Source organism: Neomonachus schauinslandi, chromosome 9, assembly GCF_002201575.2.
Source record: "Neomonachus schauinslandi chromosome 9, ASM220157v2, whole genome shotgun sequence".
Taxonomy (NCBI): Eukaryota; Metazoa; Chordata; class Mammalia; order Carnivora; family Phocidae; genus Neomonachus; species Neomonachus schauinslandi.
The window spans coordinates 58486967-58511053 of NC_058411.1; the positions used below are offsets into that span (position 1 = coordinate 58486967).

The 24087-nt window shown below is 39.0% G+C and overlaps 1 protein-coding gene across 1 annotated transcript in view; it reads right to left on the minus strand.

Annotated features, from left to right (window-relative positions):
* TTC6 (tetratricopeptide repeat domain 6) overlaps nucleotides 1-22287 on the minus strand; it is a 188555-nt gene extending 166268 nt beyond the window's left edge. Inside the window, 1 exon segment of the mRNA XM_044918209.1 lies at nucleotides 21328-22287. Within this exon segment, the coding sequence (XP_044774144.1) occupies nucleotides 21328-22287 (960 nt within the window).
* Nucleotides 22288-24087: the final 1800 nt, after the last annotated feature.

The window sequence follows — 24087 nt, forward strand, 5'->3', positions numbered from 1 at the left end:
GCCTAGGAGTTCTGAGGAGAAAAGAGAAAATGTGAAATAATTGTTACAGAGAGGGAACGGAGGGGAGGAGAGGAATCTGGAAAAAATGTGTCACCTCAATTTTACAATGTAACAACTACATGAAGAAAATTTGTAAATATCACAATTAATCTATATGCAGAAAATTGTTCTCCATTTTCCAAAAAGTGATAAAACCAGGGCCCTATGGTTAGCCTTAAAGAACATATGTACTAAGTATTAGTACTTCCATGTACTAATACTGGTGAAAGAATTGCATCATTAGGTTTTAAAAGCTGTCCAACCAGTTCTCAAACTAGCACCCCATCCAACAGAAGTTTAATTAGGTTTGGAGTTTTGTTTAAACTGACAGCTGTGGTTCAAAAAGCCCCCAAGGTCAGGGTATAATTTGCATCTTAAATAATCAAATTGCCCAAAGGAATTCTGTGGTTCTGTGGTGGTTATTTTTTATTCTGATTTGCAACGAATCTAGTTAATAGCTCTCTTCTACGAATATGGTTCTTTCAAATGCAAAATATTTTTACATTATCTCTGAATCAATTAAAAAAAAAAAGCAGTTATTCTTCAACTGTTCACCTTGCAGAAATCCTGCAACCTTGCGGATCTAGCAGACCAGAAGCAGGATATAAGCAAAAAAGGCCTTAGAGCAGGCAAAAGAGATGTCAGCAAAGGCCCACACAGAGGAAGCTCACACAATGTCCCATAGGAAAGCTTTTGAGGCCCTCCCTCAGAGGCTATTTACTCTCACTTTACAAACAATATTACCAGGCTTATTTATCTAGTTTCGAAGCCTAGGGCAGAATAGAAATAAGATATTAGGAAGAGAGCTATGGGAGAGGGGCTACTTACAACACACTGAAATACTGACTGCAAAACAGAGACAGCTGTCAGCCTAATGGGAAGGAGGAAACAAAAATTATAAAAAGAAAACAAAAGAACTCAAAGCACAGCTGAATCTAAGGTGTAGGGCAAACACTTCACTCACCCAGTAAGACCCTGGACATCACTAGATCATAGGCTAGTGAAAGGAACTGACATCCAAAATGGTGTCCTTTGTCCTCAAGAAAAGGATTAACTTAGCACCTGAGCTAGGTAACTGGAAGGCAAGGAGAACAAATCACACCTGCTTTTACAAAAGGAAACAGTATAAAAGATTTTAGAAAGTGTTTCTTCTGAAAGAGTAAAAATTAAAAAGGGCATGTTTATCCTTAAGGTATTGAACACATAATTATTAAGAAAATGATTCATTGGCCAAGGGACCCTTAGATGGCAATTATAACGTATTTAAAAATCTAGGTGAAATAACTATTGAGTATTTACCCAAAGAAAATGAAAGCATTCATTTGAAAAGATATATGTATCCTATGTTTATTGCAGCATTATTGACAATAAGCCAAGATATGGAAGCAACCTAAGTGTCCACCAAAAGACAAACGGATAAGAAAGATGCGGTGTGTGTGTGTGCACGCGTGCATACACGTGCATGCGTGTGTGTGTGTGTACAATGGAATATTACACAGCAATTAAAAAAGATGATATCATGCCATTTGATACAACATGGATGGACCTAGATGGTATTATGTTAAGTGAAATAAGTCAGACTGAGAAAAACAAATACCATATGATTTCACTCATAAGTGGGATCAAAACAAAACAAAACAAAACAAAAACCATGAATAAACAAGCGCAGCCCTGGAAAAGAGAAATAGGTGGGCTTTGTTCTCTGATATGAGGCCTTCATCTTTCCCAGTTTTCTGCTAGGCTCCTTCCTTCTAAGCCACCACCAGTTAAGGAGAAGTCCCTAAGCAAAGTCACTTCCGTTCTTCTTATCTTGGTCTAAGAATTTCCAACAGAGCTCAAGAAATGCTATTTGCATAGAAAATAACACTTAAAGGGTCTTATTATCAGAAATAATTTTGGTATTAAGGAGGGCACATATTGCATGGAGCACTGGGTGTTATACGCAAACAATGAATCATGGAACATTACATCAAAAACTAATGATGTACTGTATGGTGACTAACATAACATAATAAAATAAAATAAAATATAAAAATAAACAAGCAAAAAGCAGAACCTGACCTATAAATATAGAGAACAAACTGATAGGTGCTGCAGGGAAGGAGAGACAGGGGTTGGGCAAAATGGGAGATACAGGCTTCTGGTTACAGAATAAGTCATGGAACAAAAGGCACAGCATAAAGAATATAGTCAGTGGTGTTGTATAGTGACCCAGGATACCTATACTCGTGGTGAACACAGCATAACGTATAAAGTTGTCAAATCACTATGTTGTATACCTAAAATTAATGTAACATTCTGTGTCAAATATACCCAAATTAAAAAAAAAATCTAGGTGAAATACATATTGGGTTATAGAACCTAAACTCCATATGTGTTTCAAATAACTGTTATACAACTTATAGCTTCAAAGAGCACAAGAATAGGGGCACCTGGGTGGCTCAGTCTGTTAAGTGTCTGACTCTTGGTTTTGGCTCAGGTTATGATCTCAGGGTGGCAGGATCAAGCCCTGCATCTGGCTTCTCACTCAGCTGGGAGTCTGCTTGTCTCTCTCTCTCTGTTCCTCCCCTGCTCATGCTCGCTCACTCTCTCTCTTAAATAAATAAATAAAATCTTTTTTAAAAAAGAACACAAAAGTAGTAGTTAGTGTATCTGGAGTTTGGTCTCTCTGCTCCACCACTAACTGTATGTGGCCTTGGCAAATCAGTTACTTCTCTGAGACTGTTTCCTCCTCTGTCAAACGAAGGGTCTGGAGAGATAGTTTTGAAGTATCCACCAATGTTTCCCTCCAACCCACACTCCCAATATTCTCCCTTAACTCAGCTTGGCCATTCTGGGCCCATGGACTCAGGTAAAAAGTGCCATCCCAGAACATAAAATGATAAAACAAGAGTCCTTTTCTGGCTTTCAGGTTTCAAAAGCCTGAGAATCTTTTGGAGCCAAAGAACACTGAACAATGACAACTGATCTGGTAAAAAATTAGATGAGTTTATTTGAGTAATATATCCTCACTCTGCAGCTAGAAATTAATTGAATTCCTGGGACAGAGAAAGCTGGTGGGGAGGTGATGAAAACATAGATGCTGCTGGGTCCCTGTGAGGTCTCATACCCAGCTCTCCATGGCTAAGCCACTAGAAAACAGGGGAAAGTGTTCTGAATGGAGAGAAAAAAAATTGGGGGGCCATTTCCCATGGAGAATCCAAGAAGCAGCAAGATCCCAGAGAAGACATGGCCATGTGGGAGTACTGAAGCAGATGGAGCATTATATAACCTTGCAGAGTTTACCAGGCCCCAGCAAGTCTTGAGAATAGCAAAATGACTTCTGTATGCCCAAGAGTGGCAAACACAGATGGGACAGCTGGGGAAACTGAAGGAGCCTCAGAGATGGGAACAAGAGGCAACTTAGCAGGGACCTGTGTGGACTGACAATGGAGGGGACACCTATCAAGCAAGTGGCATCTGTTGCCTGTCACCAGGAGTAGAAGTCCAGATACTTTTAACCCTGTTTTTTGGTATTAAAGACACCAGAAAACAATCAAGCAGTCAAGCTCTGGATGGAACAATGTCACATAAAGAAGACACAGAGCAAGGTCAGCTTCAGTAGTAGCCATCAGTCCATCCTGGCCAGCAAGTCCCTCTGACAGCCAGTGCAGGACCAGTGGCCTTCACACTCCCCTCCTGTGATGCAGAACTAAGGACCTCATCCCCTCCCTATAGGAGATAGATATAGTACAGGACTGGCCAGGTACCATATGACACACATACTAAGCAAAACAAAGATGCACACATTGAATCTGAAACAGGAAAACATATTTCCACAAAAGGCTACCAGCCCAGCACTAGCTGTTGGGACTCTTTACCTCTTGGTAAGGAAGTGTTCCAGGCCTAATGGGCCAAGTGGGGGTCAAAAGACTGCATGCACAAGACTTCCTTTCCCAACAAGACCTAAGTGGACCTCCAGATGGAAGTATGGATGCTTTAGCAGAGGTCAGCATGGCACATGAGCTTAAGGAACTCTGTAAATATCCCAGGGATGGAGAGGGGAATCCCCAAATTGCTTAAGACCAAATTTCCGTGGTCCTGATGGGATGGGAACTCCAAATAAAGACTAAATTGAGTTCTAGAGAAATAAACATATTTCTTGCACATCTGTGTTTGGAGATTAAGATTCATGCCTACTACACACTGAGACAAACTCCACAGCTATGAAATCAAAAGATTAAGCAAAGAATAAGAAGAAATAATCTATGAATGGCATCATGCCAATAAATGTGGGAAAACTTGGATAAAAAGAATTACTGTCTAGAAATACATGTCACAAAATTGACCTAGGGTTAAGGAGGGGATTGAAAGCCTGAAAAAAATTAATAATCATTAAAGAAACTGAGATAATTTTTTAAAATTTCTCTTTACCCAAGTAACCAGCCAAACAACATAACAGATGAAAATTACCAAACTTTCAAGGAACAAAAACAATTTTATACAAACTGTTTTTAGAGAACAGAAAAAGAAAGCATCCAATTTTAGTGGTTAGTAGAACCTTGATACCAAAAATGAACAAGCACCAAAAAAAATGGACAAACACATTACAAGAAAAAAATAGTACATACCAATCTCATGTATAGACACAAATGCAAAAACCCTAATAGAAATCCTCAGTGTATAAAAACATACTGTAACATAACCAAAAACATTTCTCCCAGATTGCAGAGACAGTTCAGATGGATCAACATTATGATCTGAAAAATAGATTTAAGAAGCAAAAGTATTCAACAAAATTCAACACTCATTCGTGACAAGAATTCTTAGCAAGCTGAGAAAGGAAGTGAACCTAATAAAGAAATCTATCAAAAAGCTATAATAAATGTCATACTTAGTGGTGAAATTAAGAACCAAGCCTTTGTTTTAAAGTCAGGAATAAAATAGGGATGCTCACTACCACCACTTTTATTCAACACAGATTTTATTAAACAAGAAATTCTACAGGCAAACTATTGGAACAGATAAGAGAGTTCCGAGAGATTATGGGATAAATGGTAAACACTGGTTAAAACCAATATGGTAATAAGCAATTTGAAAACGTAAATAGAAAAAAATCTCATTCACCAAAGCAATAAAATCTATAACATACGTACATGTGTGTAGTTAAATATTATAACTCTATGGTTAAACCTTACAAGTCCTCATCTTACTTGATTTAGCAGGATTTTACACAGTTATCACATCTTTCTAGAAATACTTTCTTCACATGGTTTCCAAATCACCATACACCTTCTCCTAGTTGTACTTCTACACCTAGCACTCCTTCCCTTTTTTTCATTCTCTCTTCCCTCTGCCTCTAAACAACGGTGTGCCCCCAGGCTCCTGGTCCTTAGATTTATTCTCCTTTCCAGATACACTCTTCCTCTTCATCATCTCTTTCAGTTTAATGAATTTTAAACACCGTCTGGTCACTGATGACTTGGAAGTCATCACCCCACAACCTGGCTTACCTATGGTCTTCACCTTCTCAGGAAAAAAAAAAACAACCCTATATTCTATATTAGCTACACCCACCAAAAACCATGGAGTCATTCTTGATTTCTTTCTCTTTCTCTCTCTCTCTACACACACACACACACACACTCTCTCTCTCTCTCTCTCTCTCTCTCTCTCTCAACCCATAAGCAACCTTCAAAATGTATGCGGAATCAGACTATTTCTCATCTCCTTATCACTATAGTTGACCCAAGCCACCATCATCTCTCACCTGGATTATCATAATAGGTGCCTAACTGGTCTTCCTTCCTTCCCCTAAAATCTATTGTCCACACAGAAGGTAGATGATAATTTTAAAACAAGATCAGATCATGTCATGCCTCTGCTCAAAACCCTCCAATGTCCTCCCACACCACTCAGGGTGAAATCCAAAGTTCTTAGCATGGCCACAAGACAACCTATCAGTGATTCTCAGCAGGGACAGTACTGCTCCCTAGGGAACATTTAGAAATTGCCTGGGGGAGGAGAGCAGCATTTTTGGTTGTTAGGATGGGAATGTGCTACTGGCATTTAGCGGGCAAAGAAGGACCAAGTGTGTATTAGACAGCCTGCACTTCTTGGGACAGTCCCACAAAGCAAAGAAACACCCCACATTAGCTTGAATGTCAAATGTCCTAAAAGGCTTTTATATGGGTAAAAGACATTTTACAAATGTCTGAGACCAGAATCTAACTCCATTCTATATATTTAAGCACAAAATACTCCCCCTCATTTAATCCACATTATATTTTCCAGGAATGCAACTACTGTGTAAACAGAGGGAAGACTATACTTTGTTTTCTTGGGAAATTCAATAGGAGTTACTTACTATCTTAAGATATCAGGTCAAGCAAGGCAACTGCACAAGCAGTTTATCCACCAAAACAACACACCTGTTTCATTCTGTGTTGGTAGCAGTTGCATGCAGAGATGAACAGAGGATATATGAAATCCATTCCATTAACTTTAGAACTAAACACAATAAAGCAGACACATGTGAAACACAGGAATAATGAATATTTAATTATAAAGGAAAAGTTTTAACTACAGGATTGCCAATCTGTATGATTTTTAAATATTTTAGCAAAATAATAAATTTGTCATGAAAATTACATATTAAAGTTATTTAGTTTTGTTTTGCTCTCAGACTGTTTACAGAGGTCTATTTCTCCATACCTTCTCAGATTACTCTTTTTTCTGTGGTCTCATAATCTATCAAAGGAGATGGCTTCCAAGGTCTTTTTAAGTTCCAGAGACTGAACGTATACTGACATATGTTGAGATTTCAACTTGGAAGATATGGGGGGAAGGGGTGCGGCTGATACTTTTTCACTTTGTTCCACGTTGAAACAGAGATTTATTTGGACACTACCCTTATAAAGAGGCTTAGCTCATTTTCTCCATTTTAGAAGTCCTTAATTGGTCTTAGCATGCATCCCTATTTCACTTGTCATTTCTCATTTTCTTTTACCATATACACAAAAATCTAATCTGCTATTATTTATCTCTACATGCATTCTAGTGCCACCTGCACTCTGTTTCCATTTTCCGGTCCTTCTTATACAATATAGCTGCTTATATTCCTACCAAGAGCACATTCATTATCGGTAGACAAAAGCAGCTAACAACTTCATTGTATCTTCCAGTGTAGTTGTTTATAATTATGATTCAATTACAAGTTACTCTCACTTTTCCTTTATGTTACAAATAAGGCATTATATCAATGTTTGACATTATGTGGGTCGGGAGATGATAATTATCTATGAATTTTATTGCAGGATAGCAAAAGGGGCAAAATACATGCAACGTATGTACAATAAGAAAGGAGCACTGAGTCTGATAGTATTGAGAACCACTGTCCTGGCTGACCTGGCTCTGGGCTACCTCTCTGACTTTATCTCCTACCATACCCCCATTCAAAGCCCCTCCACCTTGCTGTTCCTCAAGCTGCACAAGAACATTCCTGCCTTGGAGATTCGCAACGTTTCTTCCCTCTGCTTGGAATGATCTTTCCCTTTATAGGAATTGCACGGCTTGCCCCATTCTTTCAAGACCTCTGCTTAAATGTCACATTCTACGGTACATCCCTGACCATCTGATTTAAATACCTCTCCACACCATCACTGTCTATCTCTCCTATCCAGCATTATTCTTTTTTATGTCACTTATCGCCACCTGAGACATTACCAATTTGTTTATCCTCTGCCTCCTCTTCTAGAATGTAAACTCCAAGAAAGCAGGAACTTCATTTGTACATTGTTGTTTCCCCATATCTGGTACAGGCATCCAATAAAACTGAATGGAGAGACAAATGTCTTAATGGCCAAAGAGTGTGCTGATGTGAGCCTGGATCCAGCAGGTAGTTTCCAGGTCCCTCATTCCCTACTGAGACACTGCTGCCATGCTATTAAATTCTTGGGATATTTAACGTTCATTGAATATTTCATTTGAAGAAAGGTTCCCACAACTGAAAAGCATTGGAAAGCCACTGGCCTTTCAAATTAGCGTAGACTCAAAAACACAATAAGGTTGTGGGCTGTAGGGAAACAGATTGGTACTCACTACTGGCGGGAATGTAGGTGGTTCAAACTTACTGAAAGGCAATGTGAAAGTATATACTAAAAACCTTTAAAAAATGCAGTGTATTTAACATGTGTTGCTTTATTTAAGATCATTTTACTCTCACAATATTATAAGACAAATATAAACTCTAACTGCAGGGATGAGAAAACTCACACACCAGTAATTTTAAGAAACAAATAAATTACAAACCAAGAATCCCTGTCAAAGTCATCAAACCAATCCCAAGGCTTTCTCCACCATTTTTCATTGTCAGCCAACTCTCTTGTTGTATTACCTAACTGCTTAAAGCTAAAAATTGGGTCACAAATAAAAACTTTAAATTCTTAGCCCAGCACAATGCTAAACACTGCAGATGCTCAATTAAATTGCTGGAAAGGTAAAGTCTTCATAGAAGATGCATCATACATAGAGACTATGACAGAAACTGCCCCCAATACCTCTTTTACCCTCTTCCATAGTAATAGTATGTGAATCGTGGTACACAGCTGCCCAGAATAGTGACTTCATTTTTCATCCTTTTTTTGTAGCTAGATGTGGTCATGTGGCTATGTTCTGGCTATTAAAATATAAACAGAAGTGGCGAGCAAATTCAAGCACATGCTTTTCTTATTTTATTTACACCTTCCTGCTGACTGGAATGCAGATGCGATGGCCGCAGCAGCCACACTGGACCTTGAGATGACCTTGGTAATGAGGGTCACAGTCAATGAAGCAATAAGATGGCAGGTAGGATTCCTGACTCTGCAGAACATTATATCAGTCCTATATTACCTTTTACATGACATTTTACAAGGGAGAAATAAACTTCCATCTTATCTAAGTCACTTTTATTTGGGGTTTTCTGATTATCTGCACCCATTAGCTGCCCAGAATAAGTTCTATTAAGACTGCTACTTCCTCCCATTTCCTTGTTACTTGATATTTGGCTAAACTAATTTGGCATTGTACTGGTGACAGCCTATATGAATTATGCATGCTATTTAGCACTTTCAAAGATTCCACTGTAAATGGATATTTAATAAGCTTTCTCACTTAACCCTAAAGAGCAACAGAACAGTCATGCATAAAAAGCCATAATTTAGTGAACTGTTTAATAATCACTTTCCAAAGCAATAATTGATTGTCAAAGACTGTACATCTAGGCAGGTCTCAACAGCATTATGAAATCAGAACAATGAAAAGTGTCTCAGCTGTCTCAATCTTTCATTTCTTCAGAACCTTATTTCAAATGATTAAGAGATGAAGAGCTTGAGACTGGAGATGTTCTTGAGGGGAAATCTGGCTGAAATGATGAGGTCTAGCTTTATTATAATCTTCTCTTGTGTGCCTAATAAATTTGCAGTAAGCCAAGCAAAGAATAGGAATTTTATTTACTGCATTATCTGTGAGATCTACAGAGAAGATAGACTACCAACTTAAAAGGTGCAGAAGGGGTGGAGGGTGCAGGGGATTTTGCTTATTATCAAGACTGGTCAAATTTGATGACCAGTATGCCAATTAATACTTACCCACGTGATCATGGCAATCCTGCATCCTTACTTAGATAATATCCAAAGCACTGGCGCTTCATCCTAGCTTTTAAGGGAATTCCTGGTAAGGCCACTGACACACTTCATTCTCTCAAGTCAAGGGTTCTCAACAAGACCCCAGAGCACCACAGATAATAAAATTTCAAGTATGTAAAAAGTTCCCCAAAAGGATGGGGACTCCACCTATACCCACTGGGCTAAGAAGAGAAAGTGTTTGAGGGCATTTTTTTCACTTTGAGAATAGCTCAAAGATTTAAAAATAAAATAAATAAAATAAAATACAGCTAATAAGATGAAGTAGAAGTGGGTCAATCTGTTACTCTGCCTTTATTTGACGTGAGAGATGGCAGATAACGGAGATTTTATCTTTTGTTCATATTAACAACAACTTAAGTTGGCAGAATCAGTGGTACTTGGCTGACTGTAACTGGCTAATGTTATATAATCAACTACAAGTGTCGTCAATACCTGTAATTCATCCCACCTCTATCCTTTAATGTTCTGACTCAGTAAGAATCTTAGGTGTACATTCTGAGCCCCATCCCCCAGCCACCATCTCTATCATCACCACAGGGCTCTGTGAGCAGTAGATCCTTGCTTCTTGACCTAAATGTGCTGGGCTCAGAGGTCACCAGGGTGACCATCCCTGAACAGGAGAGTGTGATGGTCCTCCCACTAATGCAGTCAGCACAGAAATCTGAGAAGGGAGAAATCATGGTGAAAAAAGATTCTGGATACCTGTGGTCTAGGTCTTACGATAGTGAAGGAGAAAAGGAAGGGACCGATGGGGGGAAAGAGAGAAAGGAAGTGCCATCAACATGATGTAATAAGAATAAAAACAATTCTGGTCTGGCTGTCAGAAGAACTAAAAGGATCCAGTCTCAATCATGCTAATTAGCTATATGACCTTGCAACAGTCACTTGCTCTCAATTGGTCTCAGTTTTGTTATCTAAAATACATAGTTAATTAGGTTATCTTCCAGCCCCAGACACTATTTTACTGAAAAATGAGGGTAAGGAAACACTATGGAAAAGTTTATCACCAACACTCTAAAAGTTCTTTTCCATATAATAAAAACACAAAGTAAAACATGTCAAAGAAAATCTATTAAATGAGAATATATTATTTCCAGTTTCAATGCAATAAACTAAAAATTTAACCTTTTTCTACCGTGCTCATAAAAACTCATAAAGATAATAAATATGACAGGGGCGCCTGGGTGGCTCAATCATTAAGCGTCTGCCTTCGGCTCAGGTCATGATCCCAGGGTCCTGGGATCGAGCCCCACATTGGGCTCCCTGCTCCGCAGGAAGCCTGCTTCTCTCTCTCCCACTCCCCCGCTTGTATTCCTGCTCTCACTATCTCTCTCTCCATCAAATAAATAAATAAAATCTTTAAAAAAATATATTAAAAAAAAAGATAATAAATATGACAGATTTTGTCAAGCCATCCTTTTCCACTATGGTGGGATGAAGATTCGGTGCACTTTTTAGGGGACTAGGGAAACCAGATACGTATAAAGTAATATCCTCCCAAATGAAATATATATTCAGTACAACTAGATAATGTGCTACACAGTCTAGTAGGCTGCCTTGATTTGGGATGAGAGATGTTCAGACATGATTGTGGTTTGCTAGGTCTCAAGATTTTGATTTTAGGGTCAAAACTTTGAGGATCTACCCATCCTTAAAACCAAATGTTTACCTATTATGCTTTAAAACAAGGATTGTAAGGAACACAGCTGCCTAAGTTGAGGCTGTTTACAGCTATAGAATAATGGACTTAAATCACAACCAAATACTATACTTTTCAGTAATAAAAAAATAAATGACTTCCATGTATGATAAGTCAACATATAACCTAACTGGGATATTCAGTTGGTTCAATTTGCTGTCAAGGCAGCCATATTATTCTAAGCCCTGATATCAACGTTCAATTTCAAAAAAAACTGTTTAAAATTACATAAACTCTTCCCTCTCATTTTACCCAAAATAGATGAAAATCATGACTTGAAGATATCACAAGAATTACCTTTAAAGTGGACTAAAACTCTAAAATGTTAAGGTGGCAATTAGTGCTGGATTTTATATGTGTAGTTTATCAGAGCATGTCCACCTCACATCCTACTGAAAGAGAGTCTAAGCCCTTGAACCAGTCCTTAAAATTTTAAAGCATTAAAAAGGTCTACATTAGGAAATCAAAACATAAATGGAGTTATGTATTGAAATGACAATCCACAGAGGGGAAATATTTTTATCCCAAATATCCAAATAATTATACCTGAAATAGCAAGAAAAGGCAATTATTTTGCCAACATTTAAAACTTCTTCACTTTTCCTCACATGTCCTTAAACCCTGGTATATGTGAAAATGGATCACTTTCAAGATTCAAATGCATTTGTCCTATACAGTCTAAATTAAGGGACGTTATTATACAAACAGGCAAAAGAAAAAATTATTGCTGAGTGGCATCTGTGCTAAGAATCAGAAAATAACATCTGAATTCTACAATAAATTAGCATTTCATTTTTCAAGTAACTTGGTATTCAATCTTGAAAGAAAATCCTCATGGAAAATAAACTGCACTTATATCCAAAAATAATAAGCTTATTTTGAAGGTACAACTTCTAACTTGGTTCAAGATCATGACTACAATCAAACTGACTAAAGGAATAGGAATTTTCCTTCAAAAACTAATATAATATTTTCCATCTTCTAAAAATGAATGTAAATTAAATACATAAGCATTTGGTACTTATTGAAAGTACCCAAATGTTATCTGAGATTTTGAAACTTCACAGAAAAAAAGGTGTAAATCAAGAAACTTCTTAATCATTATTTCATTTGTACTAGCTTAAGCTGTTATGTCTATGAGGACAAAAAGTACTGCACAAAAGGAATGTGTAAGAGAAAAATGTAATAAATGTGTCTGTCATCTTAAATAGAAAAGATTTGTCCAAACTAGTCCCTCCCAATTGTATTATGTCATTCAAACAATACAAATTGCTTTTCTTGCCCCAGATCCTGGTAGGTTCCCTAATTTATACCTCCAATGAGCAAAAATTTATTCCTAGGATAGGGAAAGATGAAATTTGAAAAGCAAAGAGCCAAAGAAATGTTTAAATATTATGAAATAATAAGCAGCTCTTTAAAGGAACAACTAGAAGTTATACATATTGATATGTGTCACAGAGTATGTTGCAGAATAATGTATACCCTACATTCTTATTTTTGTAAAGAAAAAAACTTTGTGTGCATGTATGTATACACATTTGTACTAAAATATTAAAATAAGTGTAGAAGGATAAACAACAATAAGCACTGGTTACTATGGGGAGCTAAGGAGGGCTTAGAAGGGAATATATTGTTTCCTTGTGTTTCTTCTTATAATTTATAAAAAGAAACACACATTTTTATCAAGAATCTGATAACATTTTAAAGTTTTTATTTTGAGATCATTGTAGACTCATATTTACTGTTGCAAATAATACAGATATATCCTAAGTACTCTTTGTCTGCCTTGCCCCAATGGTAATATGTTGCAAAACTCTAATACAATATCATGACCAGAACACTTACACTGATACAGTCAAAATACACACATTTCCATCACCACAAGGATTTCTCATGCTGCCTTTCTCAAGCCACACACACTTTCCTCCCACCCTCCCCTACCACAAGCCTGTCCTTAACCCCTGACAACCACAAATCTATTCTCCATTCCTATAATTTTGTCCTTCTCAGAATGTTATATAAGTGGAATATTACAGTATCTAATGTTTACAGATTGTTTTTCTTTTGGGGGAGGGGGTGTTGTTTTTTGTTGATTTTTTGTTGGTTGGTTCGTTTGTTACCTCAGCATAATTTTCTGGAGATTCATCCAAGTTGTTACAGGTTATCAGTACTTCATTTCTTTTTATTGATGATTAATATACCCATTTACTCCATGAAAGACATCTGCTTTGTTCCTAGTTTTTGGTTACTAAATAATAAAATCTGCTACGAACATTCATCTCGGATTTTTTATTTGAATATAAGTTTTCGTTTCAGTGGATAAATACTGCTTTGATTGTGTCCCACAAATTTTGACATGTTGCATTTTTATTTTAACTTAGTTCGAGGTCTTTTTTTCCCCCTAAGACTTCCTTGTTGATCCATGGATTATTTAAAACTGTGTTGTTTAGTTTCCAAGTGTTTGGAGATTTTCCTATTACCATTCTGGTATTAATTTCTAGTTTTGTTCCATTACGGTCAGAGAAGACACTCTGTATGATGTCAGTTCTTTTAAATGTATTGAAGTTCATTTCTATGATCCAGATATGATCTTAGTATATGTTCCATGGACAGTTGACAAGAATGTGTATTCTGTTATAGTTGGGTGCAGTGTTTTATAAATATTGATTAGAATGGTATTGTTGAGTTCTTCTATATTCTTGGGGAATTTCTGTCTAGATTTTCTACCAATTGTTAAAAGAAGGATGTTGAAGTCTTCAACTATAATTGTAGATTTTGGGGCACCTGGGTGGCTCAGTTGTTAAGCATCTGCCTTCAGCTCGGGTCGTGGTCCCAGGGTCCTGGAATCAAGCCCCGCGTCGAGCCCTGCATCGGGCTCCCTGCTCAACGGGAAGCCTGCTTCTCCCTCTCCTGCTCCCCCTGCTTGTGTTCCCTCTCTCGCTGTGTCTCTCTCTGTCAAATAAATAAATAAAATCTTAAAAAAATAAAAATAAAAACAATTGTAGATTTTCCTATTTCTCCTTTCAGTTTTTATTTCACATATTTTTCAGCTCTATTATTTGGTGTGTACATATTTAGGATTGCTTTGTTTCCTTGGTGGATTGACCCTCTTACCGTATTGTAATCCCCTCTATGTCTCTGGTAATTTTTGTTGTTCTGAAGTCCACTTTATCTGAACTTAATATAGCCACTCCTGCTTTCTTTTAATTAATGTGTGTATGACATATTTTTCATCTTTTTTTTTTCAACCTGCCTATATCATTATATTGGAAGTAAGTTTCTTGTAGACAATATATAGTTGGGTTATGTATTTAATCACTTGCCAATCTCTTTCAATTGGTGTATTTAAACAATTTATATTTTATGTAGTTATTGATATGTTAGAATTTGAAGCTGTCACTTTATTTTTTTTTTCTGTTTTTTTTCTCTGTTTACCTGCCTTCCTATGAGTTAACAGTTTTTATAACTCTATTTTGACTTATCTATAGTGTTTTTTTAGTGAATCTGTATAGCTTTTTTAGTCACTGCTCTAAGCATTATATTATATATACATAACTTGCCACAGTCTACCGGTATTGTCATTTTCCAGTTAGAGTGAAGCATAGAAACGTTCTCTCCCTTGATATCTGTTTACCCTCACCTCTTTATAATTGTCTTAAATTAAATTAAATTTCCTCTACATACATTTAGAACCACATCAGGCAGTGTTATAATTTTAGCATCAGCCATCAGACACAATTTAGAAAGCTCAAGAGAAGGAAAATCTGTTGTATTTAGCCATAGTTTTTGTTTATTGTGTTATTCCTTCCTGGCGTCCTTTTTTTGAATAATTTCCTTTCTGTTTAGAGAATTTATTTTAGCCATTCTTTAAGGTAGGACTGCTATTAACAAATTCTCTGAGAAAGTCTTGATCTCCCCTTCAATTCCTGAAGAATAATTTCACTGGATACAGAATTCTGGGTATACAGTGCTTTTCTTTCAGCACTTGAAAAATACTGTACCTATTTCTTCTGGCTTTCATGGTTTCTAATGAGAAATCCATTGTCATTCAAGTTGTTTTCCTCCATAGGTAACACGCTGTTTCTCTCTTCACTACTTTAAAGGCTTCATTCTTTTCTTTAATTTTCAGAAGTTTGACTATTATATTTTGGTATGGATTCTTTTGGGTTTCTTTGGTTTGGGGTTCACTCAGCTTCCAGGATCTTGATGACACAAAGTTAGATCTTTTGTGATAGTCCCATAGGTCCCTCAGGTCGTGTGCATTTTTTTTTCTCAGTCTATTGTCTCTCTGTTGTTCTGATTGAGTAAGTTGTATTCCATCTTCAAATTCCATCTTCAAATTCACTGTTTCTTTCCTGTGTCCTCTCCATTCAGCTGTTTAGCCATCAACTGGGGTTTTGTTTCACTTATTGTATTTTCAGTTCTAAAAATTTCCTTTGATTGGGCACCTGGGTGGTTGAGTCAGTTGAGCATCTGACTCTTGGTTTCAGCTCAGGTCATGATCTTGGCGTTGTGGGATTGAGCCCTGCATTGGGCTCCATGCTCAGCACAGAGTCTGTTTGGGATTCTTTCCCTCTTCTTCTCCCTCTCCTTCTGCCCCTCCCCCTGCTTGCATTCACGTGCTCGTGTGCTCTCTTTCTCTCTTTCTCAAATAAATAAAATCTTTAAAAATTTCCTTTGGTTCCTCTTTATATCTTTGATTTTACTGAGACTTTCTATTTCTCTGCTCTTTCTATTTTTTCATTGTTTCAAGTGTGCTCATAATTGCTCACTGAAGCATTTTTTTGAGGGCCATTTTAAAATCTTTGTCAGATAATTCTAACATCTCTGCCATCTCAGTGCTAGCATCTATTAATTATCATTTTTTCTTTCAAGTCAAGATATTCCTGGTTCTTAGTATGACAAATGATTTTCTACTGAAACCTAGACATTTGGGTATTATGAGAGTCTGGATCTCATTTAAACTTCCTATTTTAGCTGGCTTCCTATCGCATTACTCTAACAGGGGTAGTTGGGGGATGGCATTACTGCCAGGTGGGGGTAGTAGTCCAGGTTCCAACTTGATCTCTGTTGACACCAGGGGTGGGGGCATCCTTGTTATTGCTGAGTGGGAGTAGGAGTTCTGGTCCCCACTAGGTGTCTACTGACACCATCCTAGTTGTAAGGGATAGGGGTATCTCATTACTGTTCCCCAAATGGCCTCCAGTGACACAGGGAAAGTGGAGAGGGCAACCTCTTTACTGCTGAGCATTATTGAAAGTCTTAACTTTCCACTGACCCCACCTCACTGGGGAGAAGGTTGGGGTAACTTGTTACAGCCTGGTGAGACTGACAGTCCCGGATCCCCATTCAGCAATGGCTGGTGGGTGTGGGGATGGGGTCATAGATTTTTTTTTTTTTTCTGCTGTTTCTGGCTTTAGTAGCACAGTTATTGTCTAAAAGTTTTGTCTTTCTAGTCTTCGCCTTTCTTGATCCCTTGGCTAAAGAGAGCCGGCTTTTGCTGGAGCGTTTTCTGTATCCATTGACATTCCTAGTTTGCCAGCTTCTTTATCTCAAGTCCAGAGGATATGAGGCAAAAAAGAAAGCCCAAAGAAGCATCACTATGTAATTCCTTGGAACCCAAAGTTCCTAGCCAGTCGGTCTTCTCCTCTCCACCTTTTGGAGTACTCTCATATTTGTCTTATATATAATGTTTTTAGTTGTATGGAAGAAATGGGGGAAAGTACATCTATTTCATCTTTCCTGAAGTGGAAGTAGGTATAAATTTCATGATATAACATTTGTGGGCTACATATTATTTGTTCATGAAAGATCTTGGAACATGAATTCTTTCTTACCTAGGTCATGTTAAAGTCATTTTTTCTTTAGAGCTTTGCGGCGAAAAGCAGCTACACATGAAAGGAGCAAGGATGGGATGGTTCCTTCATCCTCAATTAACATCTGGAAGGTAGTCTCTGAACTTTAGTCTCATATAATCAGAATGTATGTTGTGAGTAACTGATTCCTCGGTAAAGCAAACATAGGACCATATAACATTTCTATTCTTCCTGCCATGGTGTATTCATACTGTTTAGGCCAGTGATTCTCAATGAGTGGAGGGAGGGTGCCCTACTCTCCAGGGTCTCATTTAGCAACATATATATGTTCTGATTGTCATGACTTGGGCAGCAGGCGAGGAAGGGGAGCAAGAGGATTATGCTACTGGCAACCACAACCTATAATTCACAGATCAGCCACCCACAACAAAGAATTATTTAACCCAAAATGTAAATAGTGTTGAGGATGAGAAAACTTTGTTTAGATGTTTAACCTACATTTGACAGCTAAATTTAATCTTCAGGTATTCTGTGCAACTTTTGGCCTATTGTTTGTGAAATTCTGAATGTCAGGTCTGGAATGGCCTTGCCCAAGCTCTAAACAAAGACAACGCAGCCTGCCAAGATTGTCTTTACCTCCGGCTTTCCCTCTGAGGATTGCTGTGTGATTCCAAGGTAAAATATCTAAAGTGAAGAACCATATTCCTTGCTTATCCTGGAAAGGATGTTGTTTATATAAATTACAAATGTTTCAAACAAATGTCCTTATTCTAATCTTAGGAATTTTTAAAATCATAACTTAGACACCACTTTTACACCTGTATTTTTTATTACAATCTATCACCTACCCAGGCAGCCACAGCCATTTCTTACCCTAATAAAACTTTTGAAAGCACCTTCATTCAAAATAATGCAGAGCTCTGTCTTCTGGAACTGTTGGGGTGGAGAAAGGCAAAATTTAAAAAGGAAGAATGAAATCACCAAAGCACTAAAAATCATGAAAGCACTAAAAATCAATATAATGAAAAGCAGGGATGGACTAAGGCATTTGATACAGGCTAAGTCCTGTAACACAGCACTAGTGCCCCTGGCTCCTGACTCTACTGCTCCGGGCCCCTCCTCTACATTGAACAATTCAGGTGGCTGTAGCACCACAAACAGATACACAAAACAAATAAAATGCCAGAAAGAACAGAACTCACTGTCCTGGTATTCATTCCTCATTTGACACTCTTTCTTCTTATATTTTATTCTATTTGAACCCTTCAAAATGGATTTCAGAGCAAGGGCATTCCTCTCTTATGGCCCTTGCTCTGAAAAGGTAACTTTTCCCAACTGTGCAGGACTCTGAGCCAGTTTCTAATACAGGTGCCTCTTCGTGTCAAGTACCTTCACTATGTCACAGAGTTACTTCGTACAGGGGCAGGCACTGAGACCTGTGTTCTCTCTATTAAGGCTCGCCAGTGCACATCCCTAATGCCTTTTTGCTGTGAGACCCACACAAAAGCTAATTAGAAATCCCCATTTTGAAACTTCATCAAGATAAAAAGCTTCTGCACAACAAAGGAAACAGTCAACAAAACTAAGAGGAAACCCATGGAATGGGAGAAGATATTTGCAAATGCCATTGCAGATAAAGGGCTTGTATCCAAGATCTATAAAGACCTTCTCAAACTCAACACTCAAAAACAAATAATCCAGTCAAAAAATGGGCAGAAAACATGAACAGACACTTCTCCAAATAAGACATACAAATGGCTAACAGACACATGAAAAAATGCTCAAAATCACTAGCCATCAGGGAAATACAAATCAAAACCACAATGAGATACCACCTTACACCAGTTAGAATGGCAAAAATTAACAAGACAGCAAACAACAAATGTTGGCGAGGATGTGGAGAAAGCAGAACCTTCTTAAACTTTTGGTGGGAATGCAAGCTGGTACAGCCACTCTGGAAAACAGGATGGTGGTTCCTCGAGATGTTAAAAATAGAATTACCCTACGACCCAGCAGTACACTAAGGTATTTATCCCAAAGATACAGATGTAGTGAAAAAAGGGGCACATGCACCCCAATGTTCATAGCAGCAATGTCTGCAATAGCCAAATTGTGGAAAGAGCCGAGATACCCTTCAACAGATGAATGGATAAAGAAGATGTGGTCCATATATACAATGGAATATTACTCAGCCATCAGAAAGGATGAATACCCACCATTTGCATCGACTTGGATGGAACTGGAGGGGATTATGCTAAGTGAAATAAGTCAAGCAGAGAAAGACAATTATCATATGATCTCACTCATATGGGGAACATGGAGAATAGCATGGAGGACCATAGGGGAATGGAGGGAAAACTGAAGGGGGAGAAATCAGAGAGGGAGACAAACCATCAGAGACTATGGACTCCAGGAAACAAACTGAGGTTTTCAGAGAGGAGTGGGGTAACCGGGTGATAGGTATTAAAGAGGGCACATGTTATGATGAGCACTGGGTGTTATACGCAACTAATGAATTGTTGAACACTACATCAAAAACTAATGATGTACTACACAGTGACTAACTGAAGATAATAAAAAAAGAAAAGAAAAGAAATCCTCATTTTGAAACAGCCCTAAAGCAGCCACACTGACCTGTTGAGTAACTGTGAGGAGATGTGGGTCTTAACTGAAAACATTTGTCCTACTCTGCTAACCAACATTAGGTCAAAGATGACACTGGGGACTTTTGTCCTTACATGTTTTTGTTCCCTAATGGGCTTTATGATCACATTCCTTACAGCCTAGAGTGTATTTTGGGGCTGAAACTTTTTTAAAGACATAATGTGGCAGCAGGATTCTGTGTACTAACAAGAAGTTTGGTGCCGCAGCCAAGAACAGTAACAGAATCTTCTCTCTTACAGTCATCCTCATTGCCATTCTCAAAAAAACTACGTCTCTTTTTTCCTTTTTCCCTCCCCTTCCCTCCACTCTCCCCCCTTCCCTTCTCCTCCCCTCCTCCCTCTCTCTGTCTTTCTGTGGGACTCAGATTCCCTTGTTGCTATTTTTGCTTTGAATGTCCCTGCCACAGCAGTCTATGTAATGGACAAAATATCATAACCTATAACCCTATTTAGTTTTGCTCCCTCCTGGGGACATATCACAATCAAGAAATGGACAGTTCTGGCATATTTCCAGTCCAGTCTCTGGGGTGTGTCCACCTGGGGTAGAATCCCAGCTCTGCCATTCCTTAGTTTGGACACCGAGCCAATCCTTTAACATCACTAAAGCTAGGAAACATCCTATGTAAAGTGGGGGCTTTTATAGGTATCCATCTGATGAGGTTGTTGGGACAAAATGCACGCAAACTGTGTCTCATTTTGCTTGGCACACAAGAATCACTTATAATCTCTATAACTAGGAAGGCCTAGGAAGTAAATTTTTTTTAAATATTTTAAGAGAGGGGCGCCTGGGTGGCTCAATAAGTTAAGCGTCTGCCTTTGGCTCAGGTCATGATCCTGGGCTCCCTGCTCAGCGTGGAGCCTGCCTCTCCCTCTCCCTCTCCCTCCCTCTCCCCCTCTCTCTGCCCCTCCCTCCTCCCTGCCTCCTGCTTTCTCTCACCTCTCTGTCAAATAAATAAAATCTTAAAAATATATATATTTTAAGAGAGTGATTTTCACTAAAAATGACACAGAACTACAAATTCAACTTCTTAGTAGTAATATATTGATCTGCTTAGTATAAAAATGTACTGCTATTGTGAAGTTATAACAGAAAATGACTGAGTTTTCCATATAAAACATCTGTTCTGTTATTTCAATACTAGATAGTCACAAAGACTTTGTAACGAAAGGTTACCAGTGACGTCTTACTCAGGTCTACAACCAATGTGCTTTGAGCTAATTTTTGAGATAACCTCTCAATTTCTTTCACTGAAAGAGTAGACACTCCCCCTCGATGGAATATTCAAAAATTCGAATTCCAAATTCAAAGCACTTGAGTAACACCCCAGTGTTTTGTCTAGCTTGTCCAGCTGGTAACACTCCATATGCACTTAAATATGCTATGAATGTTTCCTAAAGTTGCATTTACCCAGGAGAAATACTAACTCTTCTTCTGGTTCACCTACTTCCATTTTAATGTCGTAGTTCTGGCCGAGGACACTCTGTATGAGCTCTTTGATAGTCTGGTCGGAGGCCAGCTGGGCCTCCGACTGCAGTGAGGCGATGATCTCCTCTATGGTTGTCGGGATCACTCGCACCCGCTGCGCGGCCTGCGGGGCGGCCTCCCGCGAGTCGCCCAGCCGGATGCTCCCCGGCTGGCTTTCGGAAAGTGATCCGCGCGCTTCCCGCCGCTGGCTGGCTGAGCCCGAGCTCACGGAGAGGGCGTGACTCCTGGCTCTCCGCCGGCCGCCCGCCTCCGCGTCGCCCGCCTCCGCGTCGCCCTCCTGGCTGGAAACGGAGCTGCCCTTCCTGGGTTTGGCCCGGCGGGCCTCTGCGAGCGCGGCCGTCTCCCGTTTCGCGTCGCGCTCCCGGCCGGGGTGCAGGACGGGCTTGGGGCCCGTGGGCCTCGGGCTCCTCCGGCCCAGGCGCGCCCCGGGCCTCTCCCTTGCCGCAGGGGGCGGCATCAGGACTAACGGTCTCGACGTGCCAGCCCTGGAGGCGATGACCGGCGGCTTTTTCTGGGGCTGGTACCGGAGGAACGCAGAGCTCCGCAAGTAGAAGTCGTGGGGGCGAAACGGCCGGGTCTTCCCGGGAGCGGCCGCCTCGCTCGGGGCCGGGGGCCACGCTGCGCCTCGGGGCGCCTGCTGCAGGAGGGCCGCAGCGGGGGTCGTAGGGCCTTTAGCTCGAGGGGACCCTGATGGCTTTTGGGGTCCATCGTAGGTGGCCCTGACCTTCTCCCCAGGAGGGGCAGGGCCGGGGGCCTGGAGGCCGCACACTGAGGCTTCATCCACAGCCGGCTTGGAGGCCAACTTCTGCTTGAATCGGAGAAGATCCTTTTTAGTTTCCTGTCTCATCTTCTCCAGCTCTTTAAAGATGTACGATTCTTCTTTGTATTTCAGTCCAAAATGCTTCGAAACTGCGGACATCTTGACTAATTTGTCCTGTGAAATAACGACAATATATTACATATCTGTAACAAAACTCATGTCAATAAATGCAAGTGCCAGCTCAAAAAAAGCCTCTTAGGGTGCTCCCAGAGGCACAAGTGGGTACTATTAGTTTTTATCATTTTAAATCCGACTATGGCCTTTTCACAGGAACCATGGAAAACCTTTAAAGCAGTAACCTTTTTACAGTGGGAATTTTTGAAACTCTTATTGGATTTAACATTTCTTTAGACTATAATGTAATGTCCCAATTCCAGACAAGAGAGACAGACATAGAGAATCTAAAGAAACCCTGCCATCAACTGTGACATGGATCTAGCCCACAGACAGATTTTTCAATTGCTCCAAGTTTTTCAAAGATACTAATTTGTAACAACAATTTTAAATTGAGAGATTTTCACATAAAATTCCAGATTAGCAGGTTCTCTGGGGAGAAAAAAAAAATGAAGGCTCTGGCAATGCAAAGGCCAAATCCTTATTCTTTGGGCAAGATGGCAGTTCCCTTTTCCTTCTCCAACTGGTCCTGGGTGTCTCCATCCCTTACCCAGCCCACTTCCCTCGATATGTCTCCTGAGCTAGAGCAGACTGTATGAAGGGAGAGAGGTGATCAACAACAAGGTAGGCTACAGCCAGATCATGAGGCCTTGAATGCCAAATATTTGTACTTTTTCTCTTGGCTACTGAAAACCATTCAAAAACTTTTAACAGAATATGGCTTGATAGGATCTGGTGCTTGGGGGATATTGAGTGGGACAAAAAATAAAGGCAAGGAGGCAAGTAAGAGTCTCCACAGCTTGAGCATAAGGCCTGGCCTTGGTAACGGAGCAGAGTGAAAACAGAGACATAACAAGGTAAAACTGATAGGATCTGGCCAATGAGAAGAAATAAATGGAAGCAATTAAAGATCGTTCATAAAATAGGAACTTTGAATCATCTTGATGAAGTCTTGGTCATAGCCAAGTACACAATAAAGCTTCTGCTATTCAGTGACTTGTACACTTAAAAATGGTTAAAATAGTAAATTTTATGTTATGTGTATTTATGACCATAATTTTAAAAAAAACTGGTATTCAGCAGGGACAGTTCATCTATGATCATTAAGTGGATTTTCAGATCCTGAGCGATCTGAGGTCATTAACAAAAGCCAGGCTAACAGGAAATATAAATGAGAAGGAAGGGCCCAATGACAGATTCTTTGGTAGGTGAGATTCATCTCTGGGAGGTGGGGTGAGCAGGAGCAACACAGAGGAAAATGGGGAGAAGAGTTCCACAGAAGCCAAGAAGAGAGGAATTTTAAGAAATAAAACAATGAAAATAAAAGCAGAGAATAATGAATTAGAAAAACTAATTTGTTTATTTTTAGGAAACCCAAGGCCAAGGTTCTTTGAAAAAAAATAATAAAGCAGAAACACCTCTGGAATATCATTATTATTTGCAAATATGATTATCTACCTAGAAGATCTAAACCAAAGAACTATTTAGAATTATAATCGATTTCTGCAAGGCATTTAAATTTTTTTTAATTTTATGCAAAAACCAATAACTTCCTTTATACCAAAAGATCCATTCAAAAACACAGTGATAAAATTCCATTTATAATTTTTTAAAAGAGTAAGTATCTAGCAATAAACATAATGAGAAATGTACCGAAACTGCATGAATAAATTTTTATAATTTTACTGAAGGACATAAAAGAAAGATGTGACTAAATAGTTAATCTCCCTTGGTGAAAAAAATCAAATATTTTAATTATATAAGGTCTTTCCAAAATACTGTATT